This window comes from Erpetoichthys calabaricus, chromosome 13 (assembly GCF_900747795.2).
Source record: "Erpetoichthys calabaricus chromosome 13, fErpCal1.3, whole genome shotgun sequence".
Lineage (NCBI taxonomy): Eukaryota > Metazoa > Chordata > Cladistia > Polypteriformes > Polypteridae > Erpetoichthys > Erpetoichthys calabaricus.
The window spans coordinates 29,862,748-29,888,943 of NC_041406.2; the positions used below are offsets into that span (position 1 = coordinate 29,862,748).

Sequence of the window (26,196 nt, forward strand, 5' to 3'; positions counted from 1 at the left end):
AAATATTAAAGTAAGTATCCTCAAAACATAATAATTCACCAGGAGTGAAACAGGAGAGACGTGAAAATATGCCATGAACTTGTACACTCAATGCCAAAAATGTTCAGCATAATACTATAGAAGTAATGTTGAATGTAGTAAACATTAAATGATAAAATATTATATTGTATATTAGAATTTAATAAAGGATGTACTCATTTTTGCCATCTTTGATTTAACTAATTTTCCCTAATTTACTTATTTTACAAATATTGATGACGACAAGTGTACAAAATTTTATTCAAACTTTTGATTCATCAAAGTAACCACCTTTTGCTGATATAACAGCCAAATACACTCATGCCATTCTTCCTATCTATATTACTAAACGACAGTTTAACTTATGCACGGCGGACGCACCGAAGTGCATGCGCACTGTGCTGCAGCGTTCCAGAGTCAAACCCAGCGGCTTCCCAGAGTCAGTAGGTGCCGCCCAAACAACACAACCTGTAAACTAAACTTGCTCTAATCCACTGTGCCAGCAGTCGGTGTCAGCAGAGGCAAAGGAGTCATGGCTCCAAATGGAAAGAGCTCAACGATTTGTAATACAAAACCGAGCCCGTAGTTCCCAGAGTCAGTGCGTGGCGCCCAAACACCACGACCTGTAAACTACACCTGCTCTAATCCACTGTGCCAGCAGTCAGTGTGTATAAGTTGGAGTATGCTTCCTAACTGTAAACGACTTCTACCTAACGACACAGCCACAGAACAACAAAGACGAGACCGCATGGATAAAAACAATACACGGAGGCTAGGAGTCACGGCTCCAAATGGAAGGAGCTCAACGATTAGTAATAAAAACACGAGCCCGTATGGCTACGACCTGTAAACGAGCCCGTATGGATAAAAACAATGAACGAAGGCACCCACACAAAGAAACCGCTTTAGTACAAATATGTTTATTTAATTAAATGAAAACTTTACCATGGCTACGACCTGTGAACTAAACCTGAGGTAAAGCGTGCATGCCAGGTTGTACAGCCGCCCAAACGCGACCGCCCACACCACCACACCGGAACCGCCGCCATGGTCACTTCAGCACACGAATGCGCTGCCGTCAGCAAACGACTTCTCGCTGACGACACAGCCATAGAAAAACAAAAAAGAGACTGCATGGATAAAAACAATAAACGAAGGCGCCTACAACGCGCTTCTGAAACACCAGAACCAGATGAGTCACAGCTCCAAAAAGAAACCGCTTTAGTACAAATATGTTTATTTAATTAAATGAACTTTCCCAGGACGCACCCACCCTCCATGATATTTCATCCCTCCAAGTATCAGAGGGAACAGAAACTGATTGCCATTCTTGGATTTGCGATTCTTTTGAGAATCGCAGGCTTGCTGGTAAGGAAAATAAAATATTGGTCAGAAAGATCTTCCCAACACTGTTGCAGAATAGGTTGCTTTCATTTCACCTTTCTGTCCTATTTATCCCAAACTAACTCAATGGGGTTTAAGTGTGGGGACTGTGCTAGTTATTACATGTTTTGAAGTGTACCTTGTTGTTCTTTTCTTTAAACATAGTTCTGACATAGCCTGGAGACATGTTTTGAGTCATTGTCTTTCCGAAGGATGAACCCCTGACCTACTAGACACAGACCATGTGTTTAAGGTACTGCATGGTCCTGCAAAATGCTGTGGTAACCCGTTTGATTCAGAATGCCAGGCACTCTATGCAAGTCAACCATTCTGCCTCCAGCAAAAGAACACCAGATCATCACACTTCCTCCTCCATGACAGTTGGTGTCACACACTGAAGAACCAACCTTACACCAACTCGACGGTGTACAAACAAACTGCTGGGTGAACCGAAGATTTTAAATTTTAATTCATCACTCCATATAATTTTCTTCCAGTCTTATTAGTCCACAGCTGATATTTCAAGGCACTATTTTCACCTTTAGGGAATGTTTTTCTTACTGCCACTTGCCCTGTCAAACCTGTAGCACAAAGTCTCCTCATCACAGTAGGAACTGAGACTTGCTTTATTGACTACTATTAAGCTGTGCTTGAAGCTTTTGCGCCTATCATGCAAGTTGGTGACCCTCAGAAACTTGTCTTCTACTTGGGTTGTGGTCTGCCAGATTTTTTACTATTAAGAGTTTTTTTTCTGTTTCCAATTGCCTGTGGATTGTGTGGGACACCACTGTACTCATTGACACTTAGATTTTTTTTTTTTTGCACTCTCTCTAAAAGGAGTGATTATGTTATCATGTCTATAGACTCTCATCCTGAAAGATAGACAGACAGACACACAAACATCCCCACCGTCATCACACTGAAACTGAATAAATTGTTGTTCTAGGGTGCCTAATGCATGTAACTCAAGTGAAAACTCAAAATACTAATTGTTACCCTGTTAAAATACTATCTCTCCCTGTACAATAATAGTATATATATAGACAAAAGGGGTAGTTCAGTTATCAAAACTACAACTCTAAAATACTTCTGCATCATATAAAACAATCATCTTATTATCTTGAAAATATTCAAGTATGTAGAATGGAAGCTATAACAGGAATGAAAGGGTCAAAGCATGAAGAAAGTAAGAATACATCAAGTAAACCTCAAATAAGATGAGTTGTGCTATGTGGGTGACCCCAGACTATATGGCACATTTAAGTAAATATCTAAAATCTATAATATCTTTATGCTCATCGCCCCAAGTTCACATTAGCATTATGAACTTGCCTGAAGCTGTCAAATTCCATGTGCTCCAATAGCTTAAGTGAATGATTCTGAAATAATAATTTTCTGATTCTATGATGCACAAGTTAATGTAACAGTGATTGTTTCATTTATTTTCTTAATGGTAGTGGTAAAATAAATAAATAAATAAATAACATAAAACTATGCACCACAGAGTTCTTGAAATACAATGAGAAATGAATTTCATACTGTGAACAGGGTCTTAGTGACCTCTTCTGGCAGCAAGTTAGGCAATTTACTAAAAGACTATAAACCTAATAGATACCACAGCAAAAGAACGTATTGGCAGGGATTTCCAAGTGTCTTGACATAATAAAACAATCTATGTCACTTTGAAATGCTATTACAGGAAAAATAGTAAATTGCACACAATAGAGGGAGAGGATTTCAAATGGAAATGTGAATGTTAAAAACCATATGTACTTTTTACACTTCGTCACAAAGCGAGTTGAAATAAGCCAGTCATTAAAATATAACAGCACTACAGTTCTTTGATGTATTCCAGGACAAAGCCAGAAGTACCAATAAGTGAAATACCAAAGGTCAATGCCAATCTACCCAAAAGGTGTAATCAAATGAGTAGTGCACCAATGTAAACATAATTAAGTTGATGCCAGTCTTTGGCAATTTCTCGTATAAAGATTACAATTGTGATTTTTATTTAAAAGTAAATTTCATACCAAATCTATTTTCCTTATTCCTTAGAATAGAATAGAATGCCTTTTATTGTCACTATACACATGTACAATGAGATTAAAAGCAGCTCCTTCAGTGCAGACATATATGTAGAACACAAAAGTAAATAAACGGTGCAAAAAGTTGCAAAAAATGTTCTGCGATGCTATATACAAATGGGTTATTGCACATTATTTAAATACTGGAAAGAATAAATAACTATTGCACTATTGGGTTATTGCTCATAATTTAAATATTGCACAATAATGATGATCGTGTGAAGTGAATAGTGGATATTGGACCCTGAGAGTAATTATTGTACAGTATACAGATATTGCACAGTTATTATCAATACCATTTAGATATTGGATATTGCACAGTTGATGGATAGAAGGAAGTCCAGGGGTTGGGGGGTTAGACTGTATAGTCAGTGCATGTGTGAGTTTACAATGGTTATGGCTTTTGGGAAAAAACTGTTCTGGAGTCTGTTTGTCCTTGTTGTGATGCACCTGTAGCGCCTCTCTGAGGGCAGCAGGTCAAACAGATCAGAGCCAGGGTGGAAGCTGTCCTTGATGATGTTTTTTGCTCTGCTGAGGCAGCGGGAGGAGTATATGTCCATCAGAGAGGGGAGAGGGCAGCTGATGATCTTCTGTACTGCCTTTACTACTCGCTGAGGCCTCTCCCTGTCTGCCATGGTGCAGCTGCCGTACCATACTGTGATACAGTACTTCAACAGGCTCTCAATGGACGAGCAGTAGGAGGTCAGTAGCAGGTTGGAATCCAGGTTGTGCTTTCTGAGGACCCTCAGTAAGTGTAACCACTGCTTAGCCTTCTTAATGACTGCTGTGATGTTGTCTGTCCAGGAGATGTCAGCGGAGATAAGGACGCCGAGAGACCGGAAGGTATGGACCCTCTCCACACACTCACCGTTGACGTAAAGGGGGGCTAAGACGGTGCTGTGCATCCTGAAGTCAACAATGATCTCCTTGGTTTTCCTGGTGTTCAGAGCCAGATTGTTCTTTGAACACCAGGCTGCCAACTTCAGGACCTCCTCTCTGTAAGCTGCCTCGTCTCCCTTTGAGATGAGTCCGACCACTGTGGTGTCGTCAGTAAACTTGACTATGAGGTTGTTGTTGTGGGCCGGACTGCAGTCGTGGGAGTAGAGACACTACAGAAGGGGGCTCAGCACACAGCCTTGCGGGGTACCGGTGTTCAGTGTGCGAATGGAGGAGTGGTGGGGTCCGAGTCTCACAGTCTGGAGCCGGTTGGTAAGAAAGTCTTTTATCCAGACACACGTGAGAGGGGGGAGGCCAAGAGTGACCAGTTTGGTGATGAGAATGTCAGGAATGATTGTATTAAAAGCTGAGCTGTAATCCACAAACAGCATCCGGACGTAGCTCTGCTGCTGCTCTAGATGGCTCAGCACAGAGTGGAGAGCTACAGCAATGGCATCTTCTGTCGATCTGTTCATGCGATATGCAAATTGGTAGGTATCGAAGTCTTGGGGGAGATAGTCCTTGATGTGCTGGAGAACCAGTCTCTCAAAGCACTTCCTGATTACTTGGGCGATAATCATTTAGGCTGGTGATGGGAGACTTCTTCGGCACTGAAATGATTGTGGCTGATTTTAGGCAGGACGGAATGACTGCCTGGGCTAGGGAGAGGTTGAAGATTTTGGTAAAGATAAAGGTGAGCTGGTGGGCACACGCTCTGAACACCCTAACAGGCACTATATCTGGGCCGGCAGCCTTCTTAGGGTTCACTGCCAGGAGCACCCTTCTGACATCGTGCCCCTTTACAGTGAGTGGAGTAGTGCAAGAACCCGGTGAGGGTGGGAGCAGGGTTGGAGCAGGTGAGTGCTGCTGTTGTGATGATGATTCAAAGCGAGCAAAGAAGCAGTTTAGCTCCTCTGCTAGCGGCGCACTCAGATCTCCTGTTGTTGCATCACAGCCTCTGTAGTTTGTGATGTTTTGTATTCCCTGCCACACCTCCCGTGTATTGTGGCTGGACAGGTGGGACTCTATGCTCCTTTTATGGTCCGTCTTGGCTTTTTTAATTCCACTTTTCAGAGCAGCTCAGGCAGCCCTGTACAGAGCTCTGTCACTTGACCTGAAGGCAGCATCGCGGTCTCTGAGGAGTGTATGGACCTGGCTGGTCATCCAGGGTTTCTGGTTTGGGAAAACGCGAATGTTTTTGTCCACAGTCACATTCCCAATGCAGAACCTGATATAGTCCAGTACCGTTCCTGTGAATGTTTCCAGCTCTTGGTGTTCAAATATTTCCCAGTCCGTCTGTTCAAAGCAGTCTTGTAGTTTGGAGAGTGCATTTTCAGGCCAGGTTGTAACAGTCTTTATGGTGGGCCTGGCACTGCGTCTGAGGGTGGTGTAGGCTGGGGAGAGCAAGAGAGAAAGATGGTCGGACTGTCCGAGTTCAGGGAGGAGTATAGCTCTGTACGCATGCTTGATGTTGGAGTAAACATGGTCCAGAGTGTTCTCCCCTGTAGTAGAACACTTAACATGTTGATAAAATTTCGGGAGTACAGTCTTCAAGTTGGCCTTCTTGAAGTCTCCTGCAATTATATGAGCACTGTCAGGGTGGGCTCGCTGCTGTTCGTTAATTGCATTCAGCAGGAGAGAGAGCGATGTGTTTACATTGGCGTCGGGTGGAATGTACACAGCCATGACAATCACTACTGTTAGCTCTCTCGGTAGAAAAAAAGGCCGGCATCTTACAGACATGTACTCGAGGTCAGGGGAACAGTGTTTATCTATAATTGTCCCATTGTTGCACTAGTTCTCATGCACGTAAATACAGAGCCCCCCCTCCCCTGCTCTTACCGGATTCCTTTGTCCTGTCCCAACGGAGCAGAGTGCGACCTGCTAGCTGCATACTAGCATAAAGCAAAATGAAATTATATTTTAATTAATTCAACAAATTACATTTTTAAAAAATTTATTTGGGAAAATAATGCCTATAGAGTTGACAGGAAATTACATATTTATCTCTGAAAAACCGGAATAAGACAAAGCAGTGGACCAAAGCAGCATTTTAAGCAACTGCACTACAAAAACACAAGTTATGTGTAATATTGGTAAAAATTTAATATATATTACTGCCACTACTGCATTACAATCCAACTTTTGACACTCTGACTTCTTCCTAGCCAACCTTTGCACGTTTAATATGAACATCCTCCTGTTTTTAAATGGGCCACGTCTTTGTACAACCAGCTACTGTGAAGCCTGCTACAAACACAAAGATCAATAAAACCACCAGCAGGACAACGCAAACTCATTGTAGACAAACAATAGCCCAATAGTGTTTATGCTAGGTTAAGGCTATGTTAATAAAAAAGGGTTCACATGAGTCTTATTAAAAGAGGACCAAGAACACCCCTCACACAATTATCTAATAAAAGGAAAGTAAGGGATTGGATGGGTTTTGCCAAGAAACGTACTGTATTTTGAAAGACACTGGTCTTGGGCTCACTACTCTCTATAGAATGTCTTTTGGATCACGTTACCTTATCTGTCACTGCCCACTACAGGCCATTTTTGAATTACACTAACTTTGCAGTCATTGGTTGCCAAATTTATAACTTGGGGACTATAATCCATCCTAATTGGTTGAAGCCAGCAATATAATAATCAAAGGGAAAATCTGATATAATTTATCAAATAAATCTACTAGTAAAAATATGTTCTTGGCTTTAGCTTCTAGTGTAAGCCAAATGCAACAGTAACTGGCAACACAAAATTAGTGCCAGAAAACAATATCAAAGGATAGTAAGTACATATTGTGAGAGGAAAGGGAAGTCATTCTGTAAAGCAGAACTGCTCAGTGAAATAGTCAGTATTTGTACATTCACTTTAGGTTAATTGATTTGACTGTGAAGATTATCATATAGCTGTGATTTCTGCAGGAGTACACACTGCTTTCCATAGCAACTTGCTTTAAGAAATCTGCAAACCTCACAGCATGTCTCTATGAAAGTCATGCAGACTTCACACAGAGGCATCCCAGGAAGCATTTATAAAGGAGAAAGGCAGCAACATTTCTCAACACATTAATTCAATCAGTTTCCCCAAACTGAACCAGTATGTCAGGGGACTACACCCTATACCATACAATGGTCTGGCACTCCCTCAGGGATGTTTTCTGTCTTCTTTTCCTTTTAGCCATTATTTTCAACTACTATCCTGAAACACACAGAAGCATTCAAACAACACATGAAAGGAAAAACTATTCCTGAAAAAAGCATTAACTGCAAAAAAAGCAATTTATTTATTATAATAGCAAGGTAAGGCAGAAAATTTATTCCTAAAACACTTCATAAAGTATTTAATTCTATTACTTTCTACTGTAACTTTCTCTTCTAGTAAAGTCTCTGTAATTTCATTGCTAGGTAACTCCTCTTGTGAAGTATTTTTCTTTTTTGTTTGTGTTGGGGCATTTTCTTCTGTAATCTCTTTATTTTTACACACTTAATTTTTTATGCTTCTCAAATTATTTGAGCAATGCAATTTGCTTTTGAAATTTTCAATGTGTTAATGAAATTTTTCAATTTGTGATTCCATTTTAGGATTTGTTTACATTTTGGGGGCGCTAAATTTCTCATCTATGCTATTCGTTAGTTCAAAAAGCATTAAACTCAACTTCCTAACTTCTGGATTTGTTAAGTAGGGAGTTTAAATCAATGCTCAAAATGATATTGCAAAAACTATGAAAGATTTTTACTTGTGTATATGGTTTTTGGCCTCGTACTGACGTATCAAAGGTGGTCTCGGCTTGTAGTATGCTACAAAGTTCACAACAATTACTTCAAGGCTATATGTTATGGAGTATCCCTATTTTTAACACTTTAGCACCTTTAAATTTACATCCTATATTCCTACCTCAGATGCAGCAATATTCCTTTGCATCTTATTTCTAAATGGATGGCAGACAATCATCTCCAAGCACAGGTGTTATAAGTACCTGACAAACAAACCTTGCTAAAATAAGAAAGCATTTTAAGATGGAAAATCTTTTATCAGTGGCACCTCTGCAAGAGAACCACCTCTTTCAACCTTCGCAAGTATATCCAGTTTTTAATACCTAGAAAAGTTTTGGGATTAAAATGCTCAGAGATCTTTATATAGACAACATATTTACATCTTTTGAACAATTACGTTCAAAATTCAACCTCCCAGCTACACATTTCTTTTACTGTCTTCAAATTAGAAATTTTGTTAAACAGAAATTGCCCGATTTCCCCCACCTTGCACCCTCCACATTGCTGGAAAAAATACTGCTCAATTTCGAGGAAATAAACACTATTTCCGCAATATATAAAATCTTATTAGAAGATCTCTTAATCAATATATCAGAAAAGGAGTGGAAGGTAGCAAAGCAGAGAATTCACTCGAGTTCTATATGTGCAAAGCATAGAATTATTCAACTAAAAATTATATATTGAGCTCATCTGTCTCGCTTAAAACTGTCCAAAATGTTTCCAGGGCAGGATCCAACCTGCGAACGCTGCAACCAAGCTCCTGCCTCACTGGGTCACATGTTCTGAGCCTGCACCAAACTAACATCATTTTGGACAAAAATTTTTAAGTGCCTTTCAGACAGCCTTGGGGTCACAATCCCTCCTAACCCATTAACAGCTGTGTTCGGTGTTCTTCCAGATGGACTTGAATTGGAGAAGGACAAGCAAACGGTGATTGCATTCACTACACTTTTGGCACGCAGACTTATTTTGTTAAATTGGAAGAATCCTAATTCTCCTCTTATAAGTCAGTGGGAAACCGATGTTTTATATTATTTGAAATTGGAAAAAATCAAATTCTCAGTTAGAGGATCTGTACAAAATTTTTTCAAAACCTGGCAGGATTTAATCAATATTATTTTAGAATAAGAGAAATAACTATTACCGCATTTAACTCCCTTCTCCATCTCTTATTTACATATATATTTACTTCTCCCTTTCTTTTGTTTAATGTTGACTTATTAAAAAGCCTTAAGCAATTTTCCTTTAGCTAAGCTCTCCTTCTCAGGGGCAGGGTTTGATTTGTCTTCAATTTTGTTGGGTTATAAATTGATCTGTTTGTATGGAATGATTACAATGAAAATTAATAAAATAAAAATATAAAATAACAGCTTAGAAAGGCCCCAAGATCCTAAGAATAATCTATGAGGCGTCAGTAACCATCAACCAGGGCAGGGCTCTTACAGAATGTCAGGAGGATTTCCTAACACATCCTCAGCCAAGTTCCTAATACAAGTAACGGTTATCTCATAACTAAATTATTGCAACTGTCTACTTGCTGTGCTTTCTCAAACATCTCTCTCACCATGACTACATATCCTCATGTATGATCATCCATCACATATCCTCACGAGATCACTGCGATATCTTGCAGGAGATTTAATGTGTTATGTGTTTATCATAGAACACACCCAGTATAAATCCAGACAATTCAATCCTATATGCATCCTCAGCATCTGATAATCCTGATACTTCAATATACAGGGATGGTTTTCTGCCTTATTTGTGGCCCCAGCCCAGCAGTGATAGACCAGCCTTCTCCGAAACTATCTGAACCAATAAATTACTTCCAACTATGGGGAAGGCGATGCCTGCTGGATACTTAACACTGATGTAAATGATACACATTTCTTACTAGTCAATTAACTATTAGCAACTGTGTTCACTTAATGATTAACTGGCAATTGGCTTTGCTTTATACATGTTATTAATATGTCAGTCCAAAGTTTGTGATTAGGATACTTTTATAGGCAACTATAGTAGTGGGACTTGCTTCAGATACCGAACACAAATGCTAATAAGATTTTAATGTGCTATCTTGCTTGCAGCCTCTTAAATTTTTTTATTGATTGAATTTCAATTAGAAACTGAGAGGCACTACTTTTAGAACTATGGGTGTGCCCTGACCTGAAAAGGCATAAAACATTGAAAATCAAACTTTAACATCCTCTGAGAACAACATCTCCAGTGGCACACACACATAAGCAGCCTATAGCAATGCATGTCATGTTATTCTATCTCATTCTGCTATACCGACAAGAAGTTTGCTATGGACAGGATACATACATTTTATATTTTAAACCATGAATATCATTATTACCATGTACATATACACATCATTTTGCCTTTAAACTGTCACAGTAATCATAACAAAAGGAAAAAATAAAGAAATAAATCAAATTAAATACATTCATTGATCTAGGTTTAGGTAAAAATCTATTTTTCTGAGGCACTGGCAGGCAGCTGCTGCTTGAGGTCTGGGGGGAATCCGAGTTTCTACCATGAATTATACATGCCTACAGACTGGGAACATTCCTATTCTGGCTGACCTGCTGTTTATAAATTTCCTGCAATAAGCGAGTAAACATATACAAGCTAAAACACTCACTCACAGTTTTCTGCAAAAGAATTTTGGTGAATTTAAGATTACTCTTATCATTCTCAATCTCCATCCATCCTTATTAGATTTCAAGTAAAAGCCACTGAGAGTAATGTGGAAACATTCAGTGCTTAACTCAAAGAAATTCTGCCAGATAAAAAATGTTCATATATCGCAAATTAATCTGTGCACCTTTAGATTTATCATTGTTGAAGGTAGGAATATAGAAAATGAAGAACAAAATATATACATATCTCTTACTGTGCAGGTGTCGCTCTAAAAAAACTGTCTGGAACCCCCCACAATAGATTCTTCACACTAACAAAGATGACTTCAAGTGACCAGCAACATAAAAAAGGGTGATAGCATCTTTATCACTTGCCATTAAACTTGAATGTCTGTTCAATTCAATGTAACTATATCATGCACTACCACTTCTTTCTTATAAATATTTTGTGTTAATTTTTGGAAAAAGTTTCAATACACATCCTCTGTTTTTAACATATTCTCTGGACATTGCTGGTTATTTGCACATATAACACTGTAAAACAGGGTTTTTTTTCCCCAAACATTTCACTTCCTGAAAAAATATTGTTGAAAATGACAGATGGCTTCAAGCTAAACAAAATATAATTTCAGATTGACTGTATCACACAAGAATCTGAAGAAACATGGAATTAACATTTATTGAATTTAGTGAGTTTAATCTGTTAATGACATGCTGCATTAGTTTGAGTTAAAAATTTCTTGCTGTCAATTTTCCTTCATACTCAGCATCTGCTGCTTCTTGTTTCAGCATCCAAGAGTTGGCCAACAAAGCACCTTGGGCATTGGAAAGGTGCTATATAAATAAAATGTATTATTATTATTAGTTATTATTATTATTATTGATGGATTCCACAGGTCCTGATAAAATTTCTCCACCACTGCACTGTCCTTGTGAAACTTTGCTGAAACCATGTTCTTTGCTGACTGCGGCAAAATTCCCAGGAAGGAAGTCCAAGTGTGAATGCAGAAAATGAACCTTCATGGTTTTGTGTGCTTGAAGCATGTTGTCAACAGGCTAGACGTACTTAAGTGCTCTGTAGCTGCTGTGAAAATTACTACCAATATCTCTCAATGCCTTCCATGCAGTTTTCTCTGGTTCTAGTAACAGGTTTTTCAACCGCTTGTAATTAAAGAAGTGTCTCATTTTATGGACCAACAATAATGCCTTCCCTAACCTTGGCATTAGTTATTCTTGAAAACATCTGTATCAAATATCAAAATTCTTCACCTTCCTTATCCATTGGTTTGCCAAAATTTTCAATTAGTTTATATGACAAGTTTTATATGACAAGAAGGCAAAAATATCTTTGAGTCAGCAAGGGTTTTATGTGCCACACGTTTGTGCCCTGGAACTAAATGTATACAGAGCAGTCAGTTTTTCTTTCTTTCCTTTTTTATGTATTGAGACTCTTTTAGTACAGCTTTCCCATTTGCAAGTAAAACAACAGTACTTGGTACATCTGAGCTGCAATCCTAGTAGCTGTGGGGCTACTTTTAGATAAATACAGAGGTTCCAGTTCAAGTTGTTGTACTGTATATGTATACTTATGAGAGGAAATCAAAACTATAGGCTATTGCAATTAAATGGTACATGATAGCAAAATTTAAAGGTGATGTTTGTTGTCAGCAGGCCAAAATCCATAAGATACACCCAAAGATGTTCAGAAGTAATATCTGCCCAGTGTAATTATTAAATTAAAAAAAGAAGGCAAAAAAATCTTTGTACTACAGTGTAATTCAAAACTACTTCCTGTTTAAAGAAATTATTGCTTTTCCAGGCTTAATACAGATCCCATTCATTTGTCAGTTGGGTTATTCAAAGTATATATAAAAATTTTGGTGAGATGCGTCTAATGTGTGAAACTATTAAAAAGATGCTGGCTAATAACAATAAAAAAACTTTACAAAAACATTTTTCACTCACTCACACTGCACTAATCTATATATATAATTCACTAAGCCTAAGACAAGTAGCCACCCATGGAAAGCACACCGGAAGGGGCGTGGATTCACTAAGCCGCCGACAAGTAAGACACCCATGGCGCACGTAGGAAGGAGCCACGCCCACCAACTCTAAGACCATTGGATACGACGACAACTCGCAGAGCCACGGCCACCAACTCGGACGCGACGCCTCGGAAAACATGCCGTCATTTCTGTTTGTCTGTGCCACAGTCCACATGCAGCTCTGAGACATGTTAACTTTTCATTAGTCAACCTCAGTGCAACCTTGGTTCACACAGAGGCAGCGCCAGAGAGAGACAGAGGCACACACAGGCAGCGCCAGAGAGAGACAGAGGCACACACAGGCAGCGCGAGAGAGTGCCGCGCACACACAGGCAGCGCCACAGAGAGACAGAGGCACACACACAGGCAGCGCGACAGAGAGAGCCAGGCAATCCTTTAAAACTGAGGTTAAAACACAATGAAGGAAGCAGTCTTTAAAAACCAATAAGCCCTGTGCCTCTTTTTCATTAGCATCTCACCTGCTTCACCGCCCTGCAACAGTCGAGATGCTTTCTCAGCAGCTGACCTTCTCTGTGCCTGACTCCACTACTGTCAGTCGACTGATTAAAAATGGTGAACTCCTGCAATGTTACTATCTTGGTTGGCTTTTAAATAATGTTCGGATTTGTTCAAATGTTCCTTTTTTCCCCCTGTGCTTAAAACTCATTTTTAAAAAAAGTGTTTATACAACTGCTACAATGTTACAGAGAGAGAGGGGGGGGCTGGGGAGGCTTGCGTGCTGCTGAGAGAGAGAGAGAGAGAGGTGGGGGGGGGGGGGGGCTGGGGAGGCTCGCATGCTGCTGAGAGAGAGAGCATGCAGCTGAGCAGGGAGCCTGGGTGTTTGTGTCACTGTTATTCAATGTTTTTACTATAACACTGTGCATTTTATGGTGTAATGATTAACTATATTTGTGCTTAAAAATCTTTACAAAAATATATTTACATACAGTTCGTATGGTCTGGAATGGATTAATTGTATTTACATACAATCCTATGGGGGAAATTGCTTCGGTTCACGACCAAATCGGTTCACGACCAGAGGTTTGGAACGAATTATGGTCATGAACCGAGGTTCCACTGTATATTGACTCTAGAAAACATGATCAGTAAGTCTTTGATAGGCTGCAACAAAATGATGAAAGAACGGGCACATTTTTTTCTCACAAGCTGGGTGAGTGGGTGTTAGTTAGTTAATTAGTTACTCGAAGGATTTCAAGATTTAATATGCACAAGCGGTAACCCTGCAAAAGCAGCCCAAACCAGAAAAGACGGCTGGCAAAAAGTGGCTGACAAATTAAACGCGTGTGCATTATACTTACTGAAAGCGGCATTACAGATTTTGCAAATGTTCATTTTTTCCCTCTGCTTAAAAAACATGATTATGCGGCGTATACTACGCCGCGGGTTGGTATGCAGCGTGTAAAACAGTTTGTTTGTCGCGGATAATTTGCCTTTTACTTTAACAAGAAGACAATTTCCTGTTAGATTTGCCTTTGCGATGACAATTGATAAGGCACAGGGCCAAACTTTCAAAAAGATGTGCATGTATCTGCCAAAACCAGTTTTCAGTCACGGACAGTTGTATGTTGCTCTCTCCAGAGTTCCATCTTTTCATTCACTTACTGGTATGCCTGCAGGAACACGTGCAGCGAGCGAGCGAGAGAGAGCGACACACACACGCATACAGGCGCACGAGAGAGAGAGTGCTGGACGCATAAGAATAATAATACTTCATTACATTGATATACCAATGTTTTCAGTATTCAAAGCGCTATCCACACAGGGAGAAACCGGGAAGCGAACCCAAAATCTTCCATAGTCTCCTTACTGCAAAACAGTAGCACTACCATTGCGCTACAAGGCAGTTAAAGAATGCACCGGCCTCGATTTTGTTTTCACTTCTGTTTACAGCGATCGGATCGTAGCGTGCATTGTTGCAATGTTACTTTTCTTAGTGGCTTATTACATTACAGATGTTTCACATGTTAATTTTTTTCCCTGTGCTTAAAAGACATTAAAAAAGTGTTTCTCAACTGTGACTCCGGAACAACTCAGTACGCAAGATATATTAAGCGTCAACAACGAAGACTCGCTACACCTTAATGAACAAGTGCTGAAACTTATCCCTACCGACGAAGTAACTTTCACCAGCGTGGCCTCCATCGTCACAGACGATCCCGCTTTCAGTCACGGACAATTGTATGTTGCTCTCTCCAGAGGTCCATCTTTTCATTCATTCACAGTGGTATCCACAAACCCACCCCATTTGGACAACTGTGTCGTTCAGCAAGTGTTCACCCATCAATACATAATTATGCGGCGTATGTTACGCCGCGGGTTGGCTAGTATACTATAAATCCCTGCAAACATGCAGTGTCAGCTTTAGAGAACTTTCTACTGAAATCCAAGAGTTATGATCAATACAAAAATTGACTTAATTTGAATTCTAAGCAAGCATGTTTTAAGCTGATATGTGGATAGTGTATGTTAACTTGTTTCAAATAAAAATATTTCCTCCCTAAAAATGACTGAAATTTACAAATTTTTGACAACCCCTTTAAATTGTCTTTTAAATCCAGCCATTCATTATCAATCCCTTTTAATGCAGTTCAGGGTCACAGTTGTGCGTTATTAAATTTTAAGATTACAAAACAACTGAAGAGTACAGAGTTATGACTTATTAAGGAAAAGCAAAAGATAGAGAAGCAGCTACTGATTAAGTAAACATCTGCAATGAAAGTAAATTTAAGATTTAAAAATAAACATGAGGAAAGCGCTTAACATGAAAAAACCTGCACATTTGATGTTTTAAGATTTAACATGTGATTGATTGTATTAGTGCAAAGGAAAACAGAAACCACTTACAAAATTTCTTTTCAAAATTAAAATTTTGAATCAGACATACTCATATATTCTCAAATGAAAAATCAAGTCAAGTCAAGTCAAGTTGGGGAGCATGTACTGGTACAGTGCATTGCCACACCCACTACACGACGAAACAACTCAGGATCCCAGTTGGCAACCCCCCAGACAGACACGCAGTCCAGTCCCACCCTTCGGAAATCTATCTCTATCTGCCGCGGCTAGGTGTTACGTGGGCGACCCCTTTGTCTGGTCCAGCCACTCGTGTCCCCAACAATGAGGATCTTACGAGCTGGATCACCCTCAGGGAATCACGCCACATGGCCGTAGTGCCATCACTGACACACCCTCACATTGCAGGTAATGTGCCTCATTCGGGACTCCATGAGCAACCGCTCATTCAACACAAAGTCAAACCAACGATACCCAAGGATTTTCCGGTGACTCACAGTACCAACGGAGTCCAGTCTTCATCTCAGGTCACTGGACAGCGTCCATGTCTTGCAACCATATAGCAAGACAGGAAGCACCAGGACTCTAAAGACTTGAACCTTTGTCATTTTGCATAGATATCGGGAGCGTCACACACCCCTTTCCAGCAACCTCATGACTCCCCATGCTCTCCCAATCCATCTACTGACTTCAAAGGAAGAGTCACCAGAGACATGAAGGTCACTGCCAAGGTAAGTAAACCTCTCAACAAGGTCGACACTCTCTCTGCAAACAGACACACTGCTGATGGCTGGAAAGTGTGGATCTTGGTTGGAAAGGCTGGAAAGGCCTGGATCTTGGTTTTTATCAGGACACTCGCAAGCCCAGACACTCCGACTCCTCACTCAGTCTCTCGAGCGCCCCAGTCAGAGCATCCATTGACTCCACGTGCCCAGCGATTTTCAGTAATGTAAACTGACATTATCCATCAATGAAATCAGCAGCTGCAGTTCACAAGTCTGACATACTCAATGACCAGAAGTCATGTAATGTGTCATCGGCTTCAAGGGTCAGTTTAGCATGCAACAATATAATAATACTGTATAATTATTATACGTCTAATTTGGTCTATTAATACAATAATACTAATAATAATTACAAACCTCTACTGCTAACTAGGAAACCAAAACTAACATTTGTTTTCCATTTGTGCAGTCTTGTAACTGAATCTTTCTTCACCAACAGATGCCCCACAGCCGCTGGACCCCACGACCTTGCCCAACACCCAGTCCATACAAGCACTGAACAGAGTAGGAGCAAGAACACACCATTGACGAACCCCAGAATCAACTCGGAAAAACACAGAGGTCCTGCCTTCACTCTGCACAGCACTCATAGTACCAGTGTACAGGCCGGCCATGATATCAAGCAACCTCGAGGGGTTCCCGCAAACCCTCAGGATGTCCCACATGGCAGCTAATTCAACTGAGTCGAACAATTTTACGAAAATCGACAAAGGCTGCAAAAAAACTCTACCGATATTTGCATTTGTGCTCCATGACAACCCTCAGTGCCAGGATGCGGTCGATTGTAGACTTCTTAGGTGTAAAACCAGACTGCTCCGGTCGTTAGTATGTGAGCAAGTGATCACGGATCCTATTGAGGACGAAGCCGTAACTGCAACAATCACTCAAGCAAGGTGAAGGTCACATTCATGCCTGAACATTCAGATGTTTTAGCAAAACTGAAGAACAAATACACAATCATGGTATGTTTAACAAAAAAAAATACAAGACAGCTTTGCAGTGGTATAACGTAACAACAGTTTCAAGGACAAGATATACACTGACCCCAAACTGTGAAACTCCAAAAAACTAATCATTTCTGTTAAAGAATTGATGAGTGCTGGTGAGGTGGGGGCAAGTTTAAGACTGTAGATAATGAATTGGTATAGCAACAGCAGTACTAAGAATGACCCATGAATCAAATTAAACTGGTGTTACACCAGGCAATGGAAACAAAGAGAGAGCTGGGTTCTGGAGAAGGCTTTTAATTTTAAGATCAAAAATATTTTATTCTTTACTATGGTCAATAGCTTTTGTTAATGGCTAGAAGAATGCCCTCACTGGTACAACACCTGAAACAAAATATGTTTCTTGTGCCAGTAGGCACACCCTCGATAGTACAGTGAAGAGAGTGACAATCCAGTAAGATTTAATAGTTAATGCTACTACAGTTTGAGGACAAGGTCGGTACAGTTAAAGTATCTCCCATGGAAGGTATTCATAAATGGTCTACTCAGAAAAGGCCCAGGACATCCACCTGGGTTATTCAAAGGAGGAGATGGGAACTGTCAGTCTGTCACCACTGTAGTCTCATTACAACAAAACATGCCGAATGAAAAATGAAGAATATTATAAGAATCTCAATGAAATTTTACAAGTATATTTTAAAAACAGTAATATATTAATAAAATGTATTACAGTTATAAACACAACTCTATTTCTTACACAAAAGACTTAGAACTTACTATATACAGAAATAAAAGGCACTACCTTTTTCCTCACCTTTTGTAGTGACAACCTTAGAAGTGATCTCCAGCGTTTCTAGAGGCTCAGAACCAATATTTTCCAGTTTTACAACAAGCTTTTGGGACTCTCCATTGAAAAGCTGAACAGACACACTGGTGGATACCTCTTCTCCAGATGCTGGTTGCAGTGTGTGAGCAGATCTGTAATGAGACAAGAAATATTAGCAAACCAGAGCCATATATCATACAACTGAAATATCTGATCAAATGTTAAGTTGAACTTTAGAAAATAGGAATGTGACTATTTTTGTGTCTTCCATGATATAACAAGCTTTGAAAGGGATATCAATCGCTAGGCTAGCCATTTTATAGAACTGAAGGCATTTAAATGCAATGATTCTATCAAAACTGGCTTGGGTTTTTTGTGACAACTTTTTAATGATAAAATTTTTTAATAAATATAAGAAAATACAACCCAAACAAAGGACATTCTTTCTCCACACCTAATTAATCAAAGAGTAATGAATTCGCAACCAAAACAAGCCTGAAGAAAATATCAATCAATATATAAAAAAACAAAAAATACAGCAAATGATTCCTCACACCTTTTTTATACCCTTCCTTGACTCTGTAGCATAAAAAAAAGACAACAATAAGTAGAGAAACAGAAAAAATATAAAAGGCATTTATAAGTAAAACAGCCCCCATTCCAGCTTTACCAATTTGTCACTAATATTACTAATAGTAAAGTGAAATGGACAAATGAAGAATGAATGGTTATGGTAGTTTTTCATGATGATGGGTAAGGGTGGCCAAGAACCCATCAGTCCTTTTAGCACAGTGCTCGAGGTGATTCATGTCCTTCAATGGTAAGACCAACCCTACGTCTGCTGACTTCCAGCTCAAAGCCAAGAGAAGCTTAAAAATAATTGTACCTAAAAGACCACTTGGAGAAACAGCTAGAGTAGAAACATCCAGTAGGCATATGTGCCAGGACAAAATGACCACAGGGCAGTATCAGAACAAGTGATGAAAATGTGAAAGCAAGCTAAGAGTAATGATTATTAGAATTTCTGAAGTAGCAAAAAACATTTTGAAATATTGTATTGCACAGTTGAGCTGTAATCATTTCTGGGTGTAAATGACACACAGATTCCATATGATGTTTTAAGAATTATATGTGGAAATCAAAGTGGAACTATAATTTCAGAAACACTCCAAGGGCTTCAAGGGGAAAGAAAGTGGAAAATAATGTGTCATTTAAGAGCTAATTAGAAATTTTTGCAAGGACTACATATCTGAAAAAATATCATGTTGTGAATGGATACCTTTGAGTGTCTACCTGTGAGAACAGCATTATAAAAAATAAGGTGGATTGCTTATGCTTTTTCATGTCACAACTTAGCCAGTATTAAAACAAAACTAACTGATCAGAATGTCCAGGTTCAGGACATAGCTATGGTAAAGTTTACTGTATGATAAGAACAGGTCTAGGAAAAAGAACCCACTCACAATTAACAATTTCAAAATTAGGTCATGAAGGGACTAGTGACCAAATAAATATAGATAGATAGATAGATCTTTATTGTCATTGTCACTTTTACAAAGGAACAACGAAATTGAAGGTGCAGTCGACTCAGTGTAAGGAATAAGAGTTAAAAACACAAAAATACAAGAAGAGAGAAAATAATAACAAACCGAATAGTAATAAATATACAAATTGCACTTGTTGACTTAAGGTCTATATTGCACATTGGTAGAATGATATGGAGCAGTTTTATTCTGAGTTCAGGGCCATGATTGCTTTCGGATAAAAGCTGTTTTTAAGGCGGTTTGTCCTGGTTTTCATTGCTCTGTATCTCTTGCCCGATGGCAAAAGCTGGAAGAGGCAATGACTGGGATGTGATGAATCCTATGAAATGTCTATTGCTTTTTTGCGGCATCGGGAGGTGTAGATTTGTTCCAGAGTGGGGTGGGTACAACCAATTGTTCTCTCCGCTGTCCTGACGACCCTGTGGAGCGCTTTCTTTTCTGAGGAAGTGCAGCTGCCGTACCACACACACAGTCCGTACGTGAGCACACTCTCGATGGAACAGTGATAAAAAGCAAGGAGCACATTTTTTGGGAGATGGTTCTTTCTGAGAATTCTCAGAAAATACAGTCTCTGCTGCACCTTCTTCAGCAGCTCCTTGGTGTTGGCGCTCCAGGTCAGGTCATCCTCCAGCTCAATACCCAGAAACCTGAACACCGGGACCCTCTCCACACAGGCCCCGCCAATGATGAGTGGCTGGATGTCAGTTTTGTTTTTCCTAAAGTCAATAACAAGCTCCTTCGTTTTTTTGGTGTTGAGGAGCAGGTTATTGACTGTGCACCACTCTGACAGTCGCTCCACCTCGTCCCTGTATGTCAGCTCACCCTCCTTGCCGAGATGAGTCCGACCACCGTCGCGTCATCCGCGAACTTTATAATCTTGTTGCTATGGTGAGTGGGGACACAGTCATATGTGTAGAGGAGCGGGCTGAGCACACAACCCTGCGGCGTCCCAGTGTTGAGGCTGAGACCAGTAGATGTGTGGAGACCCAGCCTGACCCTCTGGGAGCGACCAGACAGGAAGTCCAGTATCCAACTGCAGGTGAGTGATGGAAGTCCCAGATCTGCCAGTTTGGACACTAGTCGTTGTGGGAGGATGGTGTTAAACACCGAGCTGAAGTGTACAAAGTCTATAAATATGAACTTTATAAGGAGTACAAAAACACCTAATGATAACAAGCAAACTTGAACCTAATAAATCCAAATATCTAAGACTAGAAACAGTCAAAGAGACAGTAAAACAACTCATTGCGGAAGCATCACTATTAACTACTGCATTCTTGTTAACACTGCTAGGGAAGTCCTTTCCCCACAGGATCCAAATGAAAAGAACAAGGCGGAAAAGAAACAAAACTAATACAATACTGACATAACACAAAAACTGAAAAATAATTAATACACAACACTATATTAAATAAATAAAGCACAGAAATAAAAAAAACACAAACATAACTAAAGAACAATTTACAAAACAATATTTAAAAATAGTGCAAAGAATAAACAAAAAGGAAATACACCTGAGCCAGTCATAGAACCCTGGTTGAATTATGACACTAAGAACTTCCGGGGTATGTAAACAACTTTACCAAATAACCTTGCAATCAAAGTAGGGCACAAGAAAAATGTGGATCATAACATTACATATTCATCAAGTTGTCAATTTTTATATTTGTCCATTTCAAACTTTAGAAGGCTTTAGCGTATCTTACTGATGCAGTTAATTATTTAGAAAATGCTTGTATTAATTAAAATGTAAATACTGTATAACAAGTAAATTAAGAAAAATCTAAGGGCAACTAATCTGTTGCTAGTTAAGGTACAGGGTCAATTATGCCTTACTACAGTTTCATTAGTTATATGTTTTCATGTTAAGTATTGAAACGAAGGGTTCATTAGCTTGTACAAAAAATGTTGAAGTATTACAGTTGTTTAAAGCACAAAATTAATATTTACAAACAAAACATAAGACAGTTATTAGAATCCTAAGAATTAAAGAAAAATCTGAATTACAACTTTTACAAACTTCAAAATGTTAGGCTTTAGAGAAATCGGTCAGTGCATGGACAGTCTACATACAGAAAAAATAATGCTATTATTGAACATTTAATTTTAGGACAACCCCTAGTAAAGTACTTCTCTCAGGTCAGGTCAGGTTGGGGAGCAAACACTGGTACAGTACATTGCTACACCCACCACATGATGAAACAGCTAGGGATCCTGGTTGGCAACCCCCCAGGTAGACACACAGTCCACACCCACCCTCTGGAATGACCATCCATCTGCTGCAAACAAGTGTTATGTGAGCATCCCCTTGGCCTGGTGCAGCCGCTCAGGTCCTCAGCAATGAGGATTCTGTGAGCCGGATCACCCTAAGGGAATTGAGCCACATGGCTGTAGTACCGTAAATGAAGTTCCCTCACTGTGCTGGTAATGTGCTTCATTCAGAACTCCTTGAGCAACCACTCGTTTGACTCAAAGTCAAACCAGTGGTACCCAAGGATTCACTGAAGAAACACAGTAATGAAGGAATCCAGTCTTCGTCTCAGGTCTCTAGACAGTGTCCATGTCTCGCAACCATATAGCAAGACAGGAAGCACCAGGACACTAAAGACTTGAACCTTTGTCCTTTTGCATAGATATCTGGAGTGCCATACACCCCTTTCCAGAAACCTCATGACCTCCCATGCTCTCCCAATCAGTCTACTGAATTCTTAGGAAGAGTCACCGGAGATATGAATGTCACTGCCGAGGTAAGTAAACCTCTCGACAAGGTTGACACTCTCTCTGCAAACAGACACACTGCTAATGGCCATGCTCAAGAGGTCATTAAAGGCCTGGACCTTGGTTTTTATCCAGGACACTCGCAAGCACAGACACTCAGACTCCTCACTCAGTCTCTCGAGCGCCCCGATCAGAGACTCCATTGACTCCGCAAAGATCACAGCAGCGTCAGCAAAGTCAAGATCTGTGAATCTTTCTTCACCAACAGATGTCCCACAGCCGCTAGACCCCACGACCTTGCCTAACACCCAGTCCATACAAGCATTGAACAGAGTAGGAATAAGAAAACACCCCTGACAAAACCCAGAATCAACTGAGAAAAATGCAGAGGTTCTGCCTCCACTCTCCACAGCACTCACAGTGCCAGTGTACAGGCCAGCCAAGACATCCAGCAAATTCACTGGGATCCCTGCAAAGTCTCAGGATGTCCGACAGGGTAGGTCAATCAACCGAGTCCCAACGCTTTACAAAACTCTACAAAGGCTACAAAGAAAGTCTGTTGATATTCACGTTTGCACTCGATGAGAACCCTCAGCACCAGAATGCGGTCGATGGTAGACTTCGTAGGCGTAAACCCAGACTGCTCTGGTCGCTGGAAGGTGAGCAAGTGATCACGGATCCTATTGAGGATGACCCTAAGAAGGACCTTACCTGGCACCAAGAGCAGTGTTACCCCCTGTAGTTGCCGCAAACCAGGTGATCACCCTTCCCTTTCCAGACAGGGGTCAGGTTGCAGGGGTCACACCAGTCGCACAAACCTGATACAGACAGGCATCGGGCACAAGTTTAGCATACAACACATGGGTTTATTTACACAGGGGAACACTTTCCACATCTTTGCCCTCCCCTTTCCCTTTCCCTTTTCTTTCTCTCTCTTTCTCGTTACTTTGTCTCTATTCCTAGTGTGTCAAGCTTTGTCACTCTCCAGCTCCCTCCAGACTATTGCCCTCAGAATAAGAGGCTCCTTACATTTAGAATCCCAGGAGTACTTCCGGTGTCACATAATTGTGGCCCAGGAGCAGTTCCGGGCAACGCCATCTCCCCCATCCTTCAATTAAGGAGGCATCCCTCACAAAATATATACCTTGTATATAAACATCTAGGCGTGGAAGTGTGTGTGTGTGTCTGTCTGTCTGTCCGGTGTATATATCTGTGTTGGGCTGCTGCCCTGCCCAGGGTTCGTTTCCTGCCTTGCGCTCTGTGTTGGCTGGGATTGGCTCCAGCAGACCCCCGTGACCCTGTAGTTAGGCTATAGCGGGTTTGATAATGGATGAATGGATATGCATATTATATATATATATATATATATATATATATATATATATATACTGTATGCAGTATATGTATATTATATACAGTGGGTACGGAAAGTATTCAGACCCCCTTCAATTTTTCACTCTTCGTTATATTGCAGCCATTTGCTAAAATCATTTAAATTAATTTTTTCCCTCATTAATGTACACACAGCACCCCATATTGACAGACAAAAAAAAGAATTTTTGAAATTGTTGCAGATTTATTAAAAAAGAAAAACTGAAATATCACATGGTCCTAAGTATTCAGACCCTTTGCTCAGTATTTAGTAGAAGCACCCTTTTGAGCTAATATAGCCATGAGTCTTCTTGGGAAAGATGCAACAAGTTTTTCACACCTGGATTTGGGGATCCTCTGCCATTCCTCCTTGCAGATCCTCTCCAGTTCTGTCAGGTTGGATGGTAAACGTTGATGGACAGCCATTTTTAGGTCTCTCCAGAGATGCTCAATTGGGTTTAAGTCAGGGCTCTGGCTGGGCCATTCAAGAACAGTCACAGAGTTGTTGTGAAGCCACTCCTTCGTTATTTTAGCTGTGTGCTTAGGGTCATTGTCTTGTTGGAAGGTAAACCTTCGGCCCAGTCTGAGGTCCTTAGCAATCTGGAGAAGGTTTTTGTCCAGGATATCCCTGTACTTGGCCGCATTCTTCTTTCCCTCGATTGCAACCAGTTGTCCTGTCCCTGCAGCTGAAAAACACCCCCACAGCATGATGCTGCCACCGCCATGCTTCACTGTGGGGACTGTATTGGACAAGTGATGAGCAGTGCCTGGTTGTCTCCACACATACCGCTTAGAATTAAGGCCAAAAAGTTCTATCTTGGTCTCATCAGACCAGAGAATCTTATTTCTCACCATCTCAGAGTCCTTCAGGTGTCTTTTAGCAAACTCCATGCGGGCTGTCATGTGTCTTGCACTGAGGAGAGGCTTCCGACAGGCCACTCTGCCATAAAGCCCTGACTGGTGGAGGGCTGCAGTGATGGTTGACTTTCTACAACTTTCTCCCATCTCCTGACTGTATCTCTGGAGCTCAGCCAAAGTGATCTTTGGGTTCTTCTTTACCTCTCTCACCAAGGCTCTTCTCCCCCGGTAGCTCAGCTTGGCCGGACGGCCAGCTCTAGGAAGGGTTCTGGTCGTCCCAAACGTCTTCCATTTAAGGATTACGGAGGCCACTGTGCTCTTGGGAACCTTAAGTGCAGCAGAAATTTTTTTGTAACCTTGGCCAGATCTGTGCCTTGCCACAATTCTGTCTGTGAGCTCTTCAGGCAGTTCCTTTGACCTCATGATTCTCATTTGCTCTGACATGCATTGTGAGCTGTAAGGTCTTATATAGACAGGTGTGTGGCTTTCCTAATCAAGTCCAATCAGTATAATCAAACATAGCTGGACTCAAATGAAGGTGATCTCAAGGATGATCAGAAGAAATGGAAAGCACCTGAGTTAAATATATGAGTGTCACAGCAAAGGGTCTGAATACTTAGGACCATGTGATATTTCAGTTTTTCTTTTTTAATAAATCTGTAACAATTTCAAAAATTCTTTTTTTTGTCTGTCAATATGGGGTGCTGTGTGTACATTAATGAGGAAAAAAATTAATTTAAATGATTTTAGCAAATGGCTGCAATATAACAAAGAGTGAAAAATTGAAGGGGGTCTGAATACTTTCCGTACCCACTGTATATACATATATATAATATACATACAGTATACAGTGCATCCGGAAAGTATTCACAGCGCATCACTTTTTCCACATTTTGTTATGTTATAGCCTTATTCCAAAATGGATTAAATTCATTTTTTCTCTCAGAACTCTACACACAACACCCCATAATGACAGCGTGAAAAAAGTTTACTTGAGGTTTTTGCAAATTTATTCAAAATAAAAAAATTGAGAAAGCACATGTACATAAGTATTCACAGCCTTTGCCATGAAGCTCAAAATTGAGCTCAGGTGCATCCTGTTTCCCCTGATCATCCTTGAGATGTTTCTGCAGCTTAACTGGAGTCCACTTGTGGTAAATTCAGATGATTGGACATGATTTGGAAAGGCACACACCTGTCTAAATAAGGTCCCACAGTTGACACTTCATATCAGAGCACAAACCAAGCATGAAGTCAAAGGAATTGTCTGTAGACCTCTGAGACAGGATTGTCTCGAGGCACAAACCTGGGGAAGGTTATAGAAAAATTTCTGCTGCTTTGAAGGTCCCAATGAGCACAGTGGCCTACATCATCCGTAAGTGGAAGAAGTTCGAAACCACCAGGACTCTTCCTAGAGCTGGCCGGCCATCTAAACTGAGC

General features: G+C 40.3%; 1 protein-coding gene across 1 annotated transcript in view; it reads right to left on the reverse strand.

Moving 5' to 3' along the window:
* The window catches only part of trappc9 (trafficking protein particle complex subunit 9), an 845,084-nt gene that overhangs the window by 698,963 nt on the left and 119,925 nt on the right, over positions 1-26,196 (reverse strand). Inside the window, exon 15 of the mRNA XM_028818061.2 lies at positions 18,254-18,417. Within this exon, the coding sequence (XP_028673894.2) occupies positions 18,254-18,417 (164 nt within the window). The remainder of the gene's footprint in view (positions 1-18,253; positions 18,418-26,196) is intronic.